Genomic DNA, 18,642 nt, shown 5'->3' on the forward strand with positions numbered 1-18,642 from the left:
TTTTTTTTTTTTTTTTTTTTTTTTTTTTTTTTTTTTTTGGTGGCACTGGAGATTCATCCCAGAGCTTTGTGCATATGAGGCAAGTACTCTACCAATTGAACTGTATCCTCAGCCATCGGTGTAGTTTTGATTGCATTTCTCTAATTGCTAGAGATGTTGAACATTTTTTTCTTATATTTATTGATTAATTGTATTTCTTCTTCTGTGAAGTGTCATCCTTAGCCCATTTATTTGATTGGGTTAGATGGAAGGACCTTCCATGCTCCTGGATAGGCAGAATTAAGATTGTTTAAAATGGCCATACTACCAAAAACCCTATACAGATTTTATGCAATTCCTATTAAAATCCCAATGACATTTTCCATAGAACTAGAAAAAAACAATCATGAAATTCATTTGAAAAAATAAGAGAACCAGAATAGCCAAAGCAATCCTTAGCAAGACTGAAGCAGGAGGCACCACAATACTGGAACTTAAACTATACTACAGAGCCATAGTAATAAAAATGGTATGGTATTGGTACCAAACAGACATATAGGCCAATAGAATACAGAATAGAGGACACAGAGACAAACCCACAAAATTACAATTATCTTATACCAGACAAAGGCACCATAAATATACATTGGAGAAAAGATAGCTTATTCAACAAATGGTCCTGGGAAAAATGGAAAGCCACTTGTAACAAATGAAATTAAACCTCTATCTCGAACAACCAACAATAAAAATTAAAAAACAAACAAACAAACAAAAAACCCCTCTATCTCTCACCCTGCACAAAACTCAACTCAAAGTAGATCAAAGAGTATCTATAGTATATTTAGGCACTAGAACAGAGACCCTGCACCCAATAGAAGAAAAAGTAGGCTCAAATCTTGAATTTTGATCTATTTATGAATTTACTAGCTTGAGCTGTTTGGGTTGAATTTTGTAGACAGGTAATTATATCATCTGCATATAGTGATGCATTTATACATACTTTCTTTTTCTTCTTTATGTTCTCTTCTAAGTTAGGGAGAACTGGTGGCTTCTGTTTTCTGCTTGTCTGACTTATTTGCTGGGATCCTGTTAGTTGTAGATTTTTCTTGGTGATTTCCTGGAGGCCTGTGTGAGTTTGAAAGTTCTGCAGCCTTCAATAGCAAAGGATGATTTAGCAAACAAGGATTCCCAGCCCTTTTCTTTATGATACCAAGTCACTGGCCTTTTTCATGATTTTTTTTATTATTGTTGTGTTTTGAAAAATTGAATCCAACCTTCTCAGCTGGCCTTCCCAGCCCTGCACTGTCAGATTCCTGCTGACCTCTTTAACTGCATCCTTGCTATTTCTTCCTTTCACTCATCTCCAGCCAAATCCTTGCACTGGACTTGACCTTCACAATTGTGGCACCCTCTAGTTGGGATGGACTTCCCTGGGCCCTTTCCATGCCTGGCCAACCTTTGGGTCTCAGCTCTGAGGTATTCCCTGAATCATTCCTCTAACAAAAAGGGTTTCCCTCAGTGCTCAACTCACTTCACACAACTCACAGAACTCACTTTATGTGTCATACAACTCACTTTATGTGTGTCAGTTACTCGTCACACTTATATTACACGTAGGTTGTTCTATTTATTAATTATCTCTCCAGGCAGTAGAATGTAACGTCTTTCTTTCTCACAACCATTGTCTCCAGTGCCCAGAACTGTGCCTGGCATAGAGTAGGCATGAACAAAAGATTCTCCTTGCTTACGGAAACATCAAGGACCTATCCTCATGATAAGCCTGATGGGTTGGGTATTCTCTATTTACCCTTTCACTCTCATCCTTCATTCTTTCCTATCTGCAACTATTTCCTGGAAGTTGAAATTGGGTCAGTGGATGTCCCTCTCCCACTAGCTTTGATTTGGAACTGGCCAGAAGAAGCTCCAACTTGAAGCTGTGAAGGAGAGTGTCTCCAGGTGTGCCCTGCAGAGTTACCTTGACTCTTGACTGAAGATCGCAGCCCCTTTCAGGCAGCTCTGTCAGTTTCCAGCTTCTCCTGTTCCCTTTCAAGCCAACAAGAGCCAAAGGAAGGAGGAAAGAGAGGTGACTGCTTTCCCGAGGTTTTAGTATACACACTGGCGTCAACCTCAGCCTCCTTCTTGCCGGCTGAGGTTGTTAGCAAAGGCTCTGTTCCTTTCCTGAAGACCATAGCTCTTGACAGTGGCCCTCCTTAGCCCATGTCTCTGCTCCTAGTGTCATATTACACATGGGGGATAGTAATGGCAGCCAGCCCTGGGGTAGTGCAGCAGTCAACTCTGGGGATCAGTCCATTCCATGCTGATTTTCTTAAACTCTACCCACGACTTTGTAAATAGTCCTTTTATGAAACTCTCAGTTACTTAACTGGATTCTCACTGATAATTTTTTCATCTGTGGAATGACAAAGTTGACTAAGTGCAGTTTCTAATGGATCTGCATCTCTTGTGACTACTAGTGACTGCTTTTGAAACCAGTGACTGATTCCGACAAATCTTGTTGCAATTGAGTTGTATAAAGATATACCTCCTGCCCTATTTGCTGTCCAGTGTGCCTCCCCTTAGGTTGATGAAATTTGGACTGTGCTTATCTCAAACCACTTTGATGACATTTTATCCTGAGATTGGGGATAGGGCTAAGTTGTTTCCCTGAAGGAGGTGACTGCATTCCTGAGGTTTAGTATACACACTGGTATTAAAATAAAGAGGAAAGTTCCCCCCAACACTAACTTTATGGTCATCCCCTTTCCAGAACACTTTATGTGGAACCAAATGTCTTTTGTTTCCCAGTCCCATCTGAGTGGATAAAGAGCAACCCCATAAAAGCACACATGGAAGAAAATGAGACTATAGATAATTGGGCTGAACCCCAAATCTGGTGCAGATTTTGATGGTGAACCCCAAACTTGCTTGATCAAGTAAGGTTAGGATGAGCTCTTGTAAGAGGACAGAGACTCGGGGCTAGGAAGATTCTTAAAGGTCATCACCCTCCCCTATCAGATTGGTCAACTTCTCCAAACTCTGCTTAAATAGCTTCAAAGAGGTAGGGCCCAGGAATTAATCAGGTGTTTTAGAGATGGTTTGTTTGATCTTGACTGGATTTAATATTGTATATTCTTTCTGACAAAGTGTTTATTAAAACAAAACAATACGTGGACTTTAGCATTCTGACTTCCTGTCCCATTTCTGCTGGACCAGGTTTTTGACCCTTGTATGGGCCTCTGGTTCCCAAATGGGACACTTAGGGGTGTTTTGGATGCCATAGTGAATCCCTTCCATTTGCTGGGCATTGCACATTTTTCCGAGTGCATTGGCTGCTTTGTACTTGTACACAGACTGCATATATGGTAGTATCTTTATTTTCCTGATAGGGATAGAAATATGATCCACTGGTAATACCTAGAGAACATTTGGTTTGTTCCTTTGATAACTGGAGTAGTGATTACACTATAAAGAGCACACTGGCCCTGTTCACTTTCCTGCCATGTCCCAGCATACTACTGCCATTGGATGGGTTTCATGAATGAATAGTATGGACCCCTCTAGAGTTTGCAGTGATGGCAGATAAGTAGTCATCTCCATCTATGACCTTGACCTGAGAACCACACAAATATTCCTTTTCCCCCTGTGTAACACGAGGGGATAAAGATCAGGAGGCAGTATTGTCTCGCTCCCTCCCCTTCCTCCTGCCTTTCTCCCTCCTGTCCTTCTCTCTTCCTGCATCTTGCTAGTACTCATCACATCTTTTCTATTTCCTTGTGGTTTACAGATGATCATGATGCAGTCTTGAGGTTTAATGGGGCACCCACGGCCAACTTCCAACAAGATGTGGGCACGAAAACTACCATTCGCCTGATGAACTCTCAGGTAAAATTACTGCTGTGCAGATATGGAGTGCGAGGGAGACCACACAGGGCTCCAAAGCAGAATGTATCTACAAGGCGCTCATCAAAGTGCCAGATTAGTTAAGTCTGTCAACTTCCTGAGTCCCAGGTTCTTCACTTGAGGAGGAGTCAGTGATTCCATGACCCAACCTTGGGATGTGTTCATAAGAATACCCCATGGATCAGTCTGCAGTGATGGAGCTGTCTTAGACCCAGGAAAGAGAGTTCTGCTGAGGGCATACCTGGGGTGTTGTGTGAGCAGAGAACATCTAGGGGAGACTGAGGACATCTAGGGGAGACTGAGGACTGTGGTGAAAAGTGAATGAAAAAATATGTGAGATTGCTTTATAAGCTGGGAAATGTTATGCAAGTATAATAAGACATCCTCACCGTATGACTGTGTGTGATATGTCCTAGACATCATTACTTCATGAATTTCCACAGGTATAATTAGCTTCCTGAGCTGTTTCCAGGTAGCACATGTTGATTTCTCAATACCAACAGAAAGTGGAGAAATATTCTTGCCACAAAGTTCTGTTAAGAGATTTAACGAGTGGGAGAAACTAGATTATACACATCAAAAACTGCAGGATAGCTAGGTGTGGTGACTCACATCTGTAGTCTCAGCTACTCAGGAGGCTGAGGCAGGAGGATCACTTGGGATATGTGGTCACCCTGGGCAACGTAGTCAGATCTGTCTCATTGTTTTGGTTTGTTTGGTTTTTCTTTGTAAAACCAAACAAACCAAAACAATGCATGACAGGGCTGCAGATTCACTCAGAACCACTGATGTTTACCTTTTTTTTCTGAGGAAGCATATGAGCACTGGGTGTTTTGATATAAATGTTTAATCTCTATTTACCTGCCCATGACTTGAGGGATGGGGTGAATCATGGAACTGATCAGAAACACCATATCAGCACTTTCCTGGTGGAATGTGCATTTCTGCTTTCCTGTGGAGGGCTCCACTTCTTTATGTCCTTCTCTATATTTCCTGACTTGTGGCAGTTCACCAGCTGAGCAGAGGCTGCTTCCTGCATAGCATACTTCTATTGGAAGCCCATAACCCTAAAAATCCTTTTATGATGGGACAGGGGTTGAAGAACTTAACCATCTTGTGTTTTGTTCTTCCTCTAAAACCATTTTTTTAAAAAAAGATTCGTTTTCAGCTGGGCACGGTGGTGCATGCCTGTAATCCCAGCAGCTCAGGCGGCTAGGGCAAGAGACTTGCAAGTTCAAAAGCCAGTCTCAGTGAAAGCGAGGTGCTAAGCAACTCAGTGAGACTCTGTCTCTAAATAAAATAGAAAAAATAGGCTGGGCATATGGCTCGGTGGTCGAGTGCCCCTGAGTTCAATCCCTGGTATTCCCAAAAATAAAAATATAAGAAAAATAATGCTATCACGGTAGCATCCTCCAGTAGCCTCTAGATACTTCCAATGCCTGTGTGCTATTCCACCTTATATTTTCGGTTTTTATATTACTTTTATTAGTAGTAGAATGGGGAGGTTTGAGAGAAATGGTTTGATTAGCAAGAGATTCTCTGTGGCCTCTAAGCTTGACTTTGAAAAATGGTCAGTATTTGGAGAAATAGCAATAGGGAGGCACTACAGAAGATGTAATTGGCAGGACAGAGAGGCACAGGAAGTAAGGGAGGAGGCATTCACAGCCCCAGCTGGGCTGGAGGTGAAGATGTGGCATGATTCCCATTGCTCTCTTCAGGGGGATGAGGCTGGACCTTTATGGCTGCTCAGACTCTGGCACGTCTGGAAATTCAGAGAAGTTAGGACTAACTTTTCCCATTTCCCTACTCATGCCCCAGTCACAGAAATTCTGGAGCCAGAAGGCACTGTAGAGAGCACAAACACCTAGCTTCTATGTCTGTGTGAGATGCACATAAATATCTGGGAGTGAATTTTTATTTACCTTCCATTCACACATTCAGCAAATATGCATGGTATTGCCTCCAGTGTAGCAGTTGGTATGTGGCCTGTCAGATAGACTAACTAGTCTATCTGGGAATGAAACCCAGCTGTGTCTCTCACTACCTAAATGTTTATGCCCAAATTATCTATGTCTTCATTTACTCATTTCTAAAGAGGAGGGGGGGAATAATGGTATTTTCCTTGCGGGGTTGTTGTAGGATATAAATGAGAACAATCTATGCAAAGCAGTTAGAACAGTACCTGGCACATATGTCAGTATATCTTAGCTGCTCTTACACTTTATATATGCAGGTATAAGCTGAGAGTGGAGGATACAGTAACAAACAAAACAGACTTAGCTTCTGTTCCTATGTTGCTTACAGATTCAACCCAATAATTATACAAATGAGCCTCAAGTTGCAATTGATAACTTCAGAAGAGAGGGTCAAGGTGTTAGGAGAGCCCAAAACAGGGACATTTGAGCTAACCATTGGAAATGAGGATAACTTCCTAGAGGTGACAATTAGCCATTTAGGGTGAATAAGAGTAGATGATGAGAAGGTTGGAACACGTGCTTTTCAGTAAGATGAACAGCATAGGCAAGGTCTTGTGTGGAAGGAGCAGCATGTAGGAAGGAGTAGGGGTAGAAAGAGGTGGGTAGATGTGGGGTGCACGGTGAGAGATGAAGCTAAAGTAAGAAGTCAAGTCACAATGCTGAGCCAAATTTTCTTTGCTATATCACGATAAGATTTGCATTTTGCGAGCAGCACTATCCTCCATTTGATCAGAGAGGCTGCAGTAGATAGACACCGGAGCTTTTCTTAGTAGTCTGTACTACAAATGCTGGCAGGTTGCAACAGAGTGGGAAGTGAAGGTGAATGTGAGAAAAAAATGGATCTAAGAACAGTAGGCTTTAGTGTTGGAGTGGGTGTGAGAGGTGAAAGAAGTAAAGGTGCAGCTCAGTTTCTGGCCTGTGTAACCAAAGTAACTGAAGAGCCCCAAATTACTGCCTTTGCAGGTTCTTGAAAGTGTGTTGGCTGGTGAGGGTTAGAGTCAAGGAAAAAGACAGAGATAAAAAGTATGCTTCTAGATGTGTTTGGTCTGAATTATCTCTTAGCTGTAAAGACAGGTCATAAGTAGGCAATTGTCCAAATAGGGCTGAGGTTTAGTGGACAGGTCTGGGCTGGAGAAGAGAATAATGAACTGTGTGTATGTATGTGGTAACGAAGCAACAGGATTGAATGAGAGCCCTAGAGAGAGTATAGGGAGGAAAGAGGTCCTACCCAGGAGCTTTGGGTGACAAGAGCAGAGAAAGGAGGAGGTAGTGGGGAATGGTGCCAAATGCTGCTGAGGAGCCAATTTAGGTGAAGACTGAAAAGCAGCTGCTCTCTTTAGGTGACTAGAGGCCTCTGGTTACATTAGCAAAAACCTTCTGGGGAAAGTGATGAAACCAGAAGCCAACTGGGGTATACTGATGGATTGAGAGGGCAAACGTGGATGGTTTTTTCCAAAATCTGACTCTAAAGCAGAGGAGAGAGAAGGCAACTGGTGGAGAAAGTTAATAATTCCAGGGCCTGTTTTTATTCTTTCCATCTTTTAGGTCAGAAAGAACCAAATAAAGAAAGTAATGTCAACCCCAAATTAAAGTTCCAGTTTCCTTTTGAGAATGACATTGTGGGAAATGTCATGGATGAGACCAATCGTGGTAGGGGCAAAATGACTGGGCATTTAGATGGACATTTTCCAGCCTCCCTTGCAATTAAATATATTGGTGACTGAATTCTAATCAAATGAGGTGATATATGCCACTTCTAGAACTGGTCCATAAAATTTTTCCTATGCACTTACCTTTCTATAGTTGAATGTAAGTAAACACAACAACATTCAAAGTCATGTGTTAAAGATGGAAGAACCACAAGGTAGGCTAGGTCCATCTTAAAGGAGAGCCAGTTGCCCTTAGGAACACTCATTGTGAACTTCATGTGTGCAAGAAATAAATTTTCTCTTGTATTTAAAAAAAATAAAAGCCAGTGGCAATGGTAGGGGGAGGATTCTGGAAACATGGCAGAGGAGGAAGCATACTGTCTTCCCACCTAGACAACCACTGCCCTGCAGAATCTGTAGATGTCTCACTGTTGTGGAACTTCAGCGTCCAAAGTAAGCTTGAAACCTCCAAGGAAAGATTTGGATGATAAATTATGGTTAATTTCAATCAATCTCTGCTGTTAGCATGTAGCAGCCATCCATCCTGTCCCTTTGCCCCAGAATAAGCAACTGTGCACATTCCTACAGCACACTAGACCCAGCCTATAGGAGACAGAGTGGGAAATAAGCACCTATCCCTCAAATCCTGGGGGAAGTGGGGGTCTGTTCTCTGATTACTAATAGCTTTTTCTTAACACAAAGGTACAAAGATTAGGTAGCCACCAATCACTATTAAACCCCCTCCCCATTGTTAGGAACACCTTCTCCTCTGGCTGAAGTAAATTTCAGGGGATTTAAAGGCCTGGTGGCTCCTCCTGCCCCAGCCCACTTCATTTTTGTCCCTTAGGCTTTTGGGGAGCCAAACATTGAAAACTAGGTCACTTAAAACAACTGCAGATATGGAGTGTGCTAGTCGGCTTTAAGTATGTGAGATAATCAACTTAGAAAGACAAAAGGTTTATTTTGGCTCACACTTTTGAAGGTTTCAGTCCATGAACAGATGATTTCTTTGCTTTTGGGCCTGTGTCCACAAGCAAAAAGGGTCCCAATATGCCCTCAGGGCCATGTCCTTAAAGACTTGAAAATATCCCACTAGGGCCACCTCTTAAAGGTTCTACAACTTCCTACTAGGGTCATTCTAAGGAAAAAACCTTTAACTTACGGTCTTTTGGGGATCATTCTAGTTCCAAACTATAGCATGGGAAAAATTAGAAAGTCATTGTGCAAGTTCAGAAGGGTTGGGCTCAGAGAAGACCTAAGAAAAAGTTTGTATAACTCAGGCTGATTTTCAGCAAACATAATCTCTAATAATTAAACAAACAAACAAACAAAAAAACAACCAGCAAACCTTAGGGAAGAGTGTGAATCTGACTTCCAGAGTTATCCACATTATTCGATTCAAATGTCCTATTTTGAAAAGAAAATCACAAGGTTCACAAAGAAATAGCAAAGTATGGCCAATTCAGAGATAAAAATAAACCAATAGAAACAATCTTTGGAAAAGAGCTGAGGGAAGGTTTATTAGATAACGACTAAAGCAATTGTCTTAAAGATACTAAAACAAACAAACAAACAAACAAACAAACTAAAGGAAGACATGGATAAAATCAAGGGATTGATAACAAAATAGAAATATCAATAAAGAGGAAGAAAAAAAACCTAAAAAGAAACTAAATAGAAATTTTCGAGCTGCAGTGTGCAATAATTAAAATGAAAAATTCACTTGATAGACCCAAAAGCAGATTTTAACAGACAGAAGAGAAAGATCAATGACTAGAAGATAGAAATATGGGAATCATAGAGTCTGAGGAACAGGAAGAAAAAGGATTGAAGAAAAGTGAACAGAGGCTAAGAGACCTCTGGGATACCATTAAGTGGATCAACGTATGCATTGTGGAAGTCTCAGGAAAAGGAGAGAGGGACAGAAAGGATATCTGAAGAAATAATGGCCAGGAACTTCCCAAATTTAATGAAAGACATGAGCATATACTTCAAAGAACTTCAACACATTACAAGTAATATGAACCCAAAGAAACATTGGGACATATTGTAATCAAACTGTTGAAAGCAAAAGAAAGATCTTAAAGGAGCAATTAAAAAGATAGTTTAAATGATGATATCTATATTCTTAAACATTTTGAGACTTAATTTGTGACTTAACATAGAGTCTATCTTAAACTATCCTCAATAAGATTAGTAGCATATTTGCTACTAAATTTCAGAAAGTTTGGATGCCAGAAATTTGAAATGTTAAAAGAAAAAACAAAAACTGTCAACCAAGAATCCTATATCCAGCAAAATTGCCCATCAAAAATCAATCAAGACATTCCCAGATAAATTAAATGGAGAAAGTCCATTAACACAGACCTGTCTCATAAGAAATGCTAAAAAAATATTCCAGCAGGTTGAAATGATAGGATAATAGACAGTAACTAAAAGTCATATTTACTAGACTAAACTCAAAGCCATATAAAGAAATAAATATCTCAGTAAAGGTAAATATGTGGCCAGTTATAAAAGCTAGGGCTACCACAGCAATGGTGTATGACTCTATTTCTTGCCTTTTACATGATTTAAGAGAATAACACATTTAAAAACATATTTGTCTAAAAGTTGGTGTTATTGTAACTTGTTTGTAATTCAACATTTCATTTTGTCCATAATTTAAGAGCATTTAACAATTATTAGCTTATGATTTTTTGGACATACAGTTATACAGATAAAATTTTATGACATCAGCAATTGAAAGATGGAGATATTAAAGGAGCAGACTTTTTGTATTTTATTGAAATTAAGCTGGTGTAAACTGGAATTAGAGTGTTGTAACTTTAGGATATTAAATGTAATATCCATGGTTACCAGTCTCCTTTTTTTTATATGATAGCAGAATGCATTACAATTCTTATTACACACATAGAGCACAATTTTTCATGTCTCTGGTTGTATACAAAGTATATTCACACCAATTTGTGTCTTCATACATGTGCTTTGGATAATAATAATCATCACATTCCACCATCATTATCAGTTTCCATTTTGTTCTTAATTTCTAGCTTTGCTATTTTGGTCAGAGAAGATATTTTGAATGATGATATCTATATTCTTAAACTTTTTGAGACTTAATTTGTGACTTAATATAGAGTCTATCTTAAAAAAAGTCCCAAGTGCACTTGAATTTTGGGGGGTGGATGGCCAGCATCTCATTGGGGATTCTTCTTCCTGCCTAGAAGGGTAAGCCACCCTAAAACAACTTAAAATCTCAAATAATTAGTGAATAACAAAACACAAAGGCAAAGCCCCTGGTAGATCTAGTCTGCATGGTTCTGGAACTAGACAAAAACAAAATGGCTCAGGTGGTTTATTTAAGGGGATACATGAAAGGCAAGGATAAAGTTTCAAAGGCAAAGTCTTGCTTCATGATTTCTTGCACTCAGCAGGTTGATTGACATCTTGGCAGGTCACACCCATCTCAGGTGCTGTGTGGGCCATGGCAGAGCGGAATAGAGATTCACATTGTTCTTGGGTAATTGACCAGAGGAAATGTCTATGATTATTGCCAGATACCAGATGTCTTTATCCACAAGGCTTCCATACACAGTGACGCACAAGCAACCTGTGGACGGCTTCTAACATTTGAGAAGAATGTGTATTCTATTGTGGTTGGGCAGTGTCCCTGAATGTCTGTTAGATCTAGTTGGTTTATTGTGTTATTCTTCGGTTTCCTTCTCTTCTGTCTGGTTGTTATCCAGAGTGTGGTGTCAAAATCTTCAATTATTTTTTGTAGAACTGCATACACATAGTCTAACAATCAATGGAGAAAAGAAGAAATCACAGTGGAAATTAGAAAACATTTAGGGATGAATGAAATGAAAAATACAATATATAAAATTTATGGGATACAGTGAAAACAGTGCTAGAGGGGAAAAATGCATAACTCTGAAGTTTGGGGCATTGACATGATGTCACATGGAAAGTTCTGCTCCTGACCTCATGTGGTGGGTCACAAGCCAAAATGCAGGTGGATCAAAAAATGTCATAAAGTTATCTTCAGTCTATGTGTATAAAATGTACATGAAGCCAAAATAAATTTTGTGTTTAGACTTTAGTTCCATACCTAAGATATCTCATTAGTATATGCAAAATTTTGAGAACCTGAAAAAAAAATCTGAAATCAAAACATTTTCGATCCTAAGCACTATGGATAGAAGATAACCTAAATTTTTAAGATGAAATACTGCTCAAAACAAGTGGATTAAATACAATCCTTTTGAAAATCCCAGTGATGTTATTTGCAAACCTAGAAAAACCCATCCTAAACAAAACAAACAAACAAAAAACAGCATACTACAGGGACACAGCCACATCAATGTTTATAGCAGCACAATTCACAATAGCTAAATTGTGCAACCAACCTACATGCCCTTCAGTAGATGAATGGATAAAAAATAATGTGGCATATATACACAATGGAATATTACTCAGCAATAAAAGGATAAACTCATGGCATTTGCAGGTAAATGGATGGAGTTAGAGAAGATAATGCTAAGTGAAGTTAGCCAATCCCAAATAACCAAATGCCGAATGTTTTCTTTGATATAAGGAGGCTGATTCATAGTGGGATAGGGAGAGGGAGCATGGGAGGAATAGACAAACTCTAGATAGGGCAGAGGGGTGGGAGGGGAAGGGAGGGAGCATGGGGTTAGAAATGATGGTGGAATGTGACGGACATTATTATTCAAAGTCCATGTATGAAGACACAAATTGGTGTGAATATACTTTGTATACAACCAGAGATATGAAAAATTGTGTTCTATATGTGAAATAAGAATTTTAATACATTCTGCTCTCATATATTAAAAAAATCATATGGAATCACAAGGGACTCATTAAGTACTTAGAATAATCCTGAAGAAGAATAAAAAAGCTGGTGGACTCAACACTTCTTGATTTCAAAACTTATTCCAGTGCTTCAGTAATCAAAACAATATGATGCTGGTTTAAAATCAGATATATAAACTTGCAGAATTGAACAGAAAATTCAGGAATAAACCCTTGCATATGTGGTCCATTGAATTTTACCCAGTATGTTAAGATTGTTTAACGAGGGAAATGTCTTTTGAAGAAATGGTACTGGGAAAACTGGTTATCCACATGGAAACCCATTGATGTTGGACCCCTAGATAATATCATATACAAACAATAACTCAAAATAAACCTATGGTCTAAATATAAGACCTAAAACTCTTAGAACACAACATAGGGCAAATGCTTCATGGCATCAGATTTGAAAATGATTTTATGGTCATGACACCAAAAGCACTAGCAACAGGAGAAAAATATAAAAACTTGACTTAATGAAAATATTTTAAATCGTGTATCAAAAGGCATTCTCAACAGAGTGAAAAGAAGACAGAATGGGAGGGAACATTTGCAAATCATATATCTGATGAAGGATTAATGAGTTGAATGTATAAAGAACTCCTAAAACAACAAGAAAAAACACAATTCAAAAATGAGCAGAGGACTTAAATACATTCCTCGGAGGTATACAAATGTCCTGTAAGAACATGGGAAGATATTCAACATCGTTAAGCATTAGGGAAATATAAATCAAAACTACCATGCAGTACTACTACCTCACTTTCATTAGGACGACTTCTATTAGGAGAAATTGAAACCTGTGCATTGGTGGAAATGTAAAATGGTTAGCAACTGTGGAAAATAGTATGGTGGTTCCTCAGAAAATTTTAAATAGAACTATCATATGATCCAGCAATTCCACTTCTTGGTACAGAGTTAAAAGAATTGGAAGCTACATTTAGAACAGGTACACCCATGTTCAGAGCACAATTATTTAGAATATCTAAATGGTGGAAGTAACCCAAGTGACTATTGATGGGCGAATGAATAAGCAAAATTTGGTACATACATATAGTGAAGTCTTACTAAATCTTAAAAATGAAGAAATTCTGACAAGTGCTGCAACATGGATCAACCTTGAGGTCATAATGTTGAATGAAGTAGACCAGTTGCAAGAAGAAAAATGTTTAATTCTCTTTATATGAAGCACTCAGAGTAATGTAAATCATAGAAATGAAAATAGAATGGTAATTGTCAGGACCTGGGAGGGAGGGGGAATGTCATAGAAATGAAAATAGAATGGTAATTGTCAGGACCTGGGAGGGAGGGGGAATGTGAAGTTATTGTTTAATGGGAACAGAGTTTTGATTTTATAAGACTGAATTCTGGAGATGGATGACAGTGATAGCTGCTTAACAATGTAAATGTATAATGTCACCGAACTTTTAAGTCCACTTAAAAGTGAGTAAGATAACCAATTTTAGTTTATGTGTATTTTACCACAGTGAAAAATAAGTCAGCGGAGGAGACAGTCACAAAAGGACAAATACCGTAGGATCACAGTTACCAAGACCTAGTGGGAGGAAGGAATGGGAAGTTGATTAATAGGCCCTGTGTTCCAGTTTGCAAAGACCAAAAAGTTCTGGAGGTGGATGGTTTTAATGGTTTCATAACATTGTAAATGTACTTAATGTGACTGAGCTATATAAACAATGGCTCAAGTGATAAATTGCATTATGTGATAGTTTATCACAATAAGTTATTTTTTGGACCAACAGGGAGAAACCAGTTAATAAAGGGAAAAAATGAAAATAGTTAAAAGAAGAGACAGTTAAGTAGTTCCTGAGATGGTAAGGGTGATTGAACATGCCCAGTGGAGGATTAACCCAGTAGGAAGGAATCAGGAGTGAAGAAGAATAAGAGGGGTACAGCTGAAGATAGTTTAGGATGCAAGGTCAGAGGCCCGGCCAGGCTGGAGGGAGAATAGGGGGAAAGAGGTTTTAATAGAAAAGGTTCCAGCAAAGTTTGAAATGGTCATTGAAGAAGAGTGAGTGAATGAGTAATCTGAGAAATGTAGTCAGATTTCCAGGCTATGCTGGGCCACTTTGAGGTTCAAGAACATGAATTTAGAGAGGAAACCTATCACCATGTGATGCCTGGGTGGTATGATCTGGAAGTTGGTAGGCAGCAGCAACTGAAAAGAGGTATGTATGAAGTAGCCTGTCCTTGAGTACCTCTTTGTGGTGTTTTGGTTATCCTCACTTGAAGAACTAAATTTGAATCCTGCAAAGATTCTGGAATTTTATTTAAAGGCGAGGCAAGATTACCTGGAAATTAAAAGTACTGGAGTCAAACATTACTGGTTAAATTCCTCCTGCGGCTCTTCATACATGAGTGACTTGAGCAGGTTGTTTTATTGTTTTGAGCCTCACTTCCTTCATTTGTAAAACAGAAAGAACAGTTACTATGTGAGGTCTTTGTAGGAGCAAATGAAACACCAAGCAAAGAGATTGGTAGGCAGCAAGTGCTTTGTAAATGGTGATGGTGGTTACTGAAGCATGAAGGCCTGCCCCTGTTTGTTTGGGAATGACTATGCCTTCTGCAATCTCCCAGAGATGGGCCTTTTATCTCCTGGAAGGGGCGGTGAACCAGTGTTTTAAATGTAGTAAAATGCAAGTAATCTAAATTGGCTATCTTAGACACTTTTTAGCATCTCTGCAGAAGGGGCCCAGCAGAAGGCAGGAAAAACTTGTGTTAAAGCATCATTTTTTTTTTTTAAAGCAAGATCATGACTCTTGTACAAATAAAAATAAATATTTTTTTTAAAGCGAGAGAGAGAGAGAGAGATAATTTTTTTAATATTTATTTTTTAGTTTTCGGCAGACACAACATCTTTATTTGTATGTGGTGCTGAGGATCGAACCCGGGCCACACACATGCCAGATGAACGCACTACTGCTTGAGCCACATCCCCAGCCCAATTTTTGATAAAGCTTTTATTTTACTCATATGAGGGAACCAGGCAGATGTTACAAGTGGTTCAGAGAAAAAGTTAAAACAGCACAAATTTGGAGTAAAATTAATGAAACTGTTTTTGTTTTGTTTTTCCCCCCCATGATGTAGGGCGGGGGAGGAGGAAAGTCACTTAAAACTCTTACTGGGCAACACTTGAGTGAGCAAGTTTTTCAATTGCCTATTTCTAAAGTGCTCCCATAGAATCAGAATGGGACAGAGAAGGAGGGTGTGGTGTAGGCAATGCAGAATTCTCTGCTGAAGGATCATATTTTTTCTTACACTTCTAGATCCCTGTGCTCCCCATACTGGGGCTGAGAGGTGAGTGGCCCACTTTACAGGGCATACAATCTACTGTCGTGAAAGCCTTTCCTGCTCACCTCAGACATACAGACCCTCATTTACTCCTCCCATAAGCACCACCAAATGTCTGGGCTGTTGCTTGAATACTCTAGTCGTGGGCAGCTGCATAACAGTACTTCTTAAAGTACTGAATTGTGACTGATACTTTTTTATCATTGCTCATCTTGATATCCCAGGAAGCTGGCGGTCCTTTCTATCTCTTGTTTGGTCAGTTGTTTGTGTGGATGTCAGTCTGTGCGTGCTCACCATTGCACAATAAGAGCACTTAGGGTTCTGCCTCTGAGTTGCTCATTCTCTTCTTAAATAGGACCTCCTGCCAGTAGCTCTCTTCTGACCAGGGCTGGTGTTTGTTCAGCTCCCTTCTCACATGGCATAGGGTAGCACTGTGCACATCTGGGTCATGACAACGTCATGGAAAACAAAGCGATGCTTTTTTTTTTTTTTTTTAACTTAGAAGGTGGCTTTTTATAGAAAATTGTCATCCCATGAAGTTTCAGCTCAGCAGACCCATTCATACTCATACCAGATGGTGTTATGAGATTCAACAGGAAACCAATACAGTTAAAAGTGGGCCTTTAAATAAATCCAGTTTTGACTATAAACTTAAGAAGGTTTCTGTGAGACTCAGCTGAGCACCTGCTGTGCTTATTGGGCCTGAAAGAGGAGACAATGGGACAAGAAGACACAGTGGCTTCCTCAGAAGATTTTGTGCTAATTGGGGAGAGAAAACCTACCTCCCATGCCTAGGGATAGGGCGTGCTGATGAGTTCAACCAGAACATTCACAGATGACTTAATGGGGCTTATCCTGAAATAATAGCTTGTACCATTTATTAAATACTTACACTGTCTGAGGACCTTCCATGTCTTATCTCCATGTCTGGATAGGTGTTGGCGGGGGCAGTGTGTATGTGGAGGAGGTTGGATTTCCATCAACAGTGGATCTAAAAACAGCTAGGGTGAGCTGGGTGACATTGATGGAACCTCTTTAGTGTAGTATTTTGGCATCACGACTTAGGAGCTGAAATCTAAACATGATGGATGCTTGAGTTTTAGGACTTTTTGATTTTGCCAGCAGCACATTCTGTCACTGATCTTTTTCAGAATCAGAAAAGGGCTATTACTTGTCATTGGATTGGGCTTGCCTTCTTATTCCAAGGCTCCTCGTTACAAGTGTTCAACATATCAGAGCTGCGCTCAGTCTTCTTTTCCTTGTGCAGTTTGCCCATCTGCTGGATAGCCAGCTGTCCCATATTCCATTTAGTCAAGCAAATAAACTTCCACAAAATCCCTGATCAATATGAAGAAGAGCAAAGTGATACAATTTCTTCCCCTTAAGGACTTTAGTTGAGGAGAAAAGTCTCAGCCCCCTTCAAACACACAAAGTACAATGTAAACCAGGGTACACGCCAGTGTTGGACAGGTGCCCCTGACTTTTAAGGTTAGACAAGGACATTGATGCCCACTTTTTTCGAATCTGTCTGCATTCTAGTTCTTAATGATGACTTTTAAGGCATTTTTTCTTTTTTAGTACTAAATCCAATTCAGAGTCAGGTATTGTACTTAGTCAATATGTCTCTTTAGTCTAGAATATTTCCATAGCTTCCTTTTATCTTTAAAGATATTGACTTTTTATATGTAAATTCACAATGGTTATTCATAATAGTGGGGTTCATTTTGACATATTCATAAACATATAATATAGTTTGCTCATATCAATCCCTAGTACTTCTTCTTTCATTTTTCTCCTCCTTCCTCTGATTCACTTCCTCTACTCTATTGGTCTTCCTTCTTTTTATTTATTCATTTACTTTTTAGTGGTGCATTATAGTTACATGTAAGATTGGAATGCACTGTAATATATTCATATATACATCAACATAATTTGATCAACTTCATTCCCCAGTTTCCCCCCTTTCCCTTTTCTCCTCTGTCCCCCTTTGGATCCTTGCTTCTGCTCTCCTGATCTCCCTTCTGTTTTTGTGAGATCCCCTTTTTAAATTTCTTTTTCTCTCTCTAGCTTCTGGATACAAGACACAATGTCCTGAGTCTAGCTATTTCACTCAGTATGATATTCTCCAGTTCCGTCTATTTACCAACAAATGACATAGTTTTAGTCTTCTACTGAATTGAACTCTATTGTATATATACACATATCACATTTTCTTTATCCATCCATCTATTAACAGGTACCTATGTTGGTTTCATAACTTAGCTATTGTGGATTGTGCTGCTATAAACTTTGGCATGCATTTATCACTATATTATGTTGATTTCAGCTTTTTTAGAAAAATACTAAGGTGGGATAGCTGGGTTATATGATAGTTCGATTCCTGATTGCCTGAGGAATCTTGAAACTGCTTTCAAAAGTGGTTGTGCTAATTTGCAGTCCCACCAACAATGTATAAATATATTTTTTCTCCATATCCTTGCCAGCAATTATCATTACTTGTACTTTTGATGATTGCCATTCTAAATGGGTTGAGATGAAATCTCAGTGTAGTTTTGATTTGCATCTCCCTGATTGCTAAGGATGTTGACCATTTTAAAAATACATTTGTTGGTCATTTGTATTTCTTCTTTTGAGAGATGTCTCCTTAGATCTTTTGCCTACTGAGTGGGTCATTATGTTTTCTTTTTTTTTCTTCTCCCTCTTCCTTCTTTTCTCTCTTTTTCTCTTTATTTCCTTCTTTCTTATTCTTCTTCCTCTCCTTCTCCTCCTCCTCCTCCTTCTGCAGTTTTTTGAATTTCTGTGTATTGTGGACATTAACCTCTGTTGAGGAGTAGCTGGCAAAGATTTTCTCCCATTCTGTAGGGTTTCTTGTCACTCTCTTGTTTCCTTTGCTCTGCAGAAGCTTTTTAAGTTAATGCCATCCCACTTATGAATTCTTGGCTTTATTTCAT

The 18,642-nt window shown here is 39.1% G+C and overlaps 1 protein-coding gene across 2 annotated transcripts in view; it reads left to right on the top strand.

The window, feature by feature from the left end:
• The window catches only part of St6gal1 (ST6 beta-galactoside alpha-2,6-sialyltransferase 1), a 135,866-nt gene that overhangs the window by 106,992 nt on the left and 10,232 nt on the right, over nt 1–18,642 (top strand). For both annotated transcript variants that reach the window (XM_015499973.2, XM_048804044.1), the window contains one exon: nt 3,764–3,861. In XM_015499973.2, coding sequence (XP_015355459.1) covers nt 3,764–3,861 — 98 coding nt within the window. The remainder of the gene's footprint in view (nt 1–3,763; nt 3,862–18,642) is intronic.

This window comes from Marmota marmota, unplaced genomic scaffold (assembly GCF_001458135.2).
Source record: "Marmota marmota marmota unplaced genomic scaffold, marMar, whole genome shotgun sequence".
Lineage (NCBI taxonomy): Eukaryota > Metazoa > Chordata > Mammalia > Rodentia > Sciuridae > Marmota > Marmota marmota.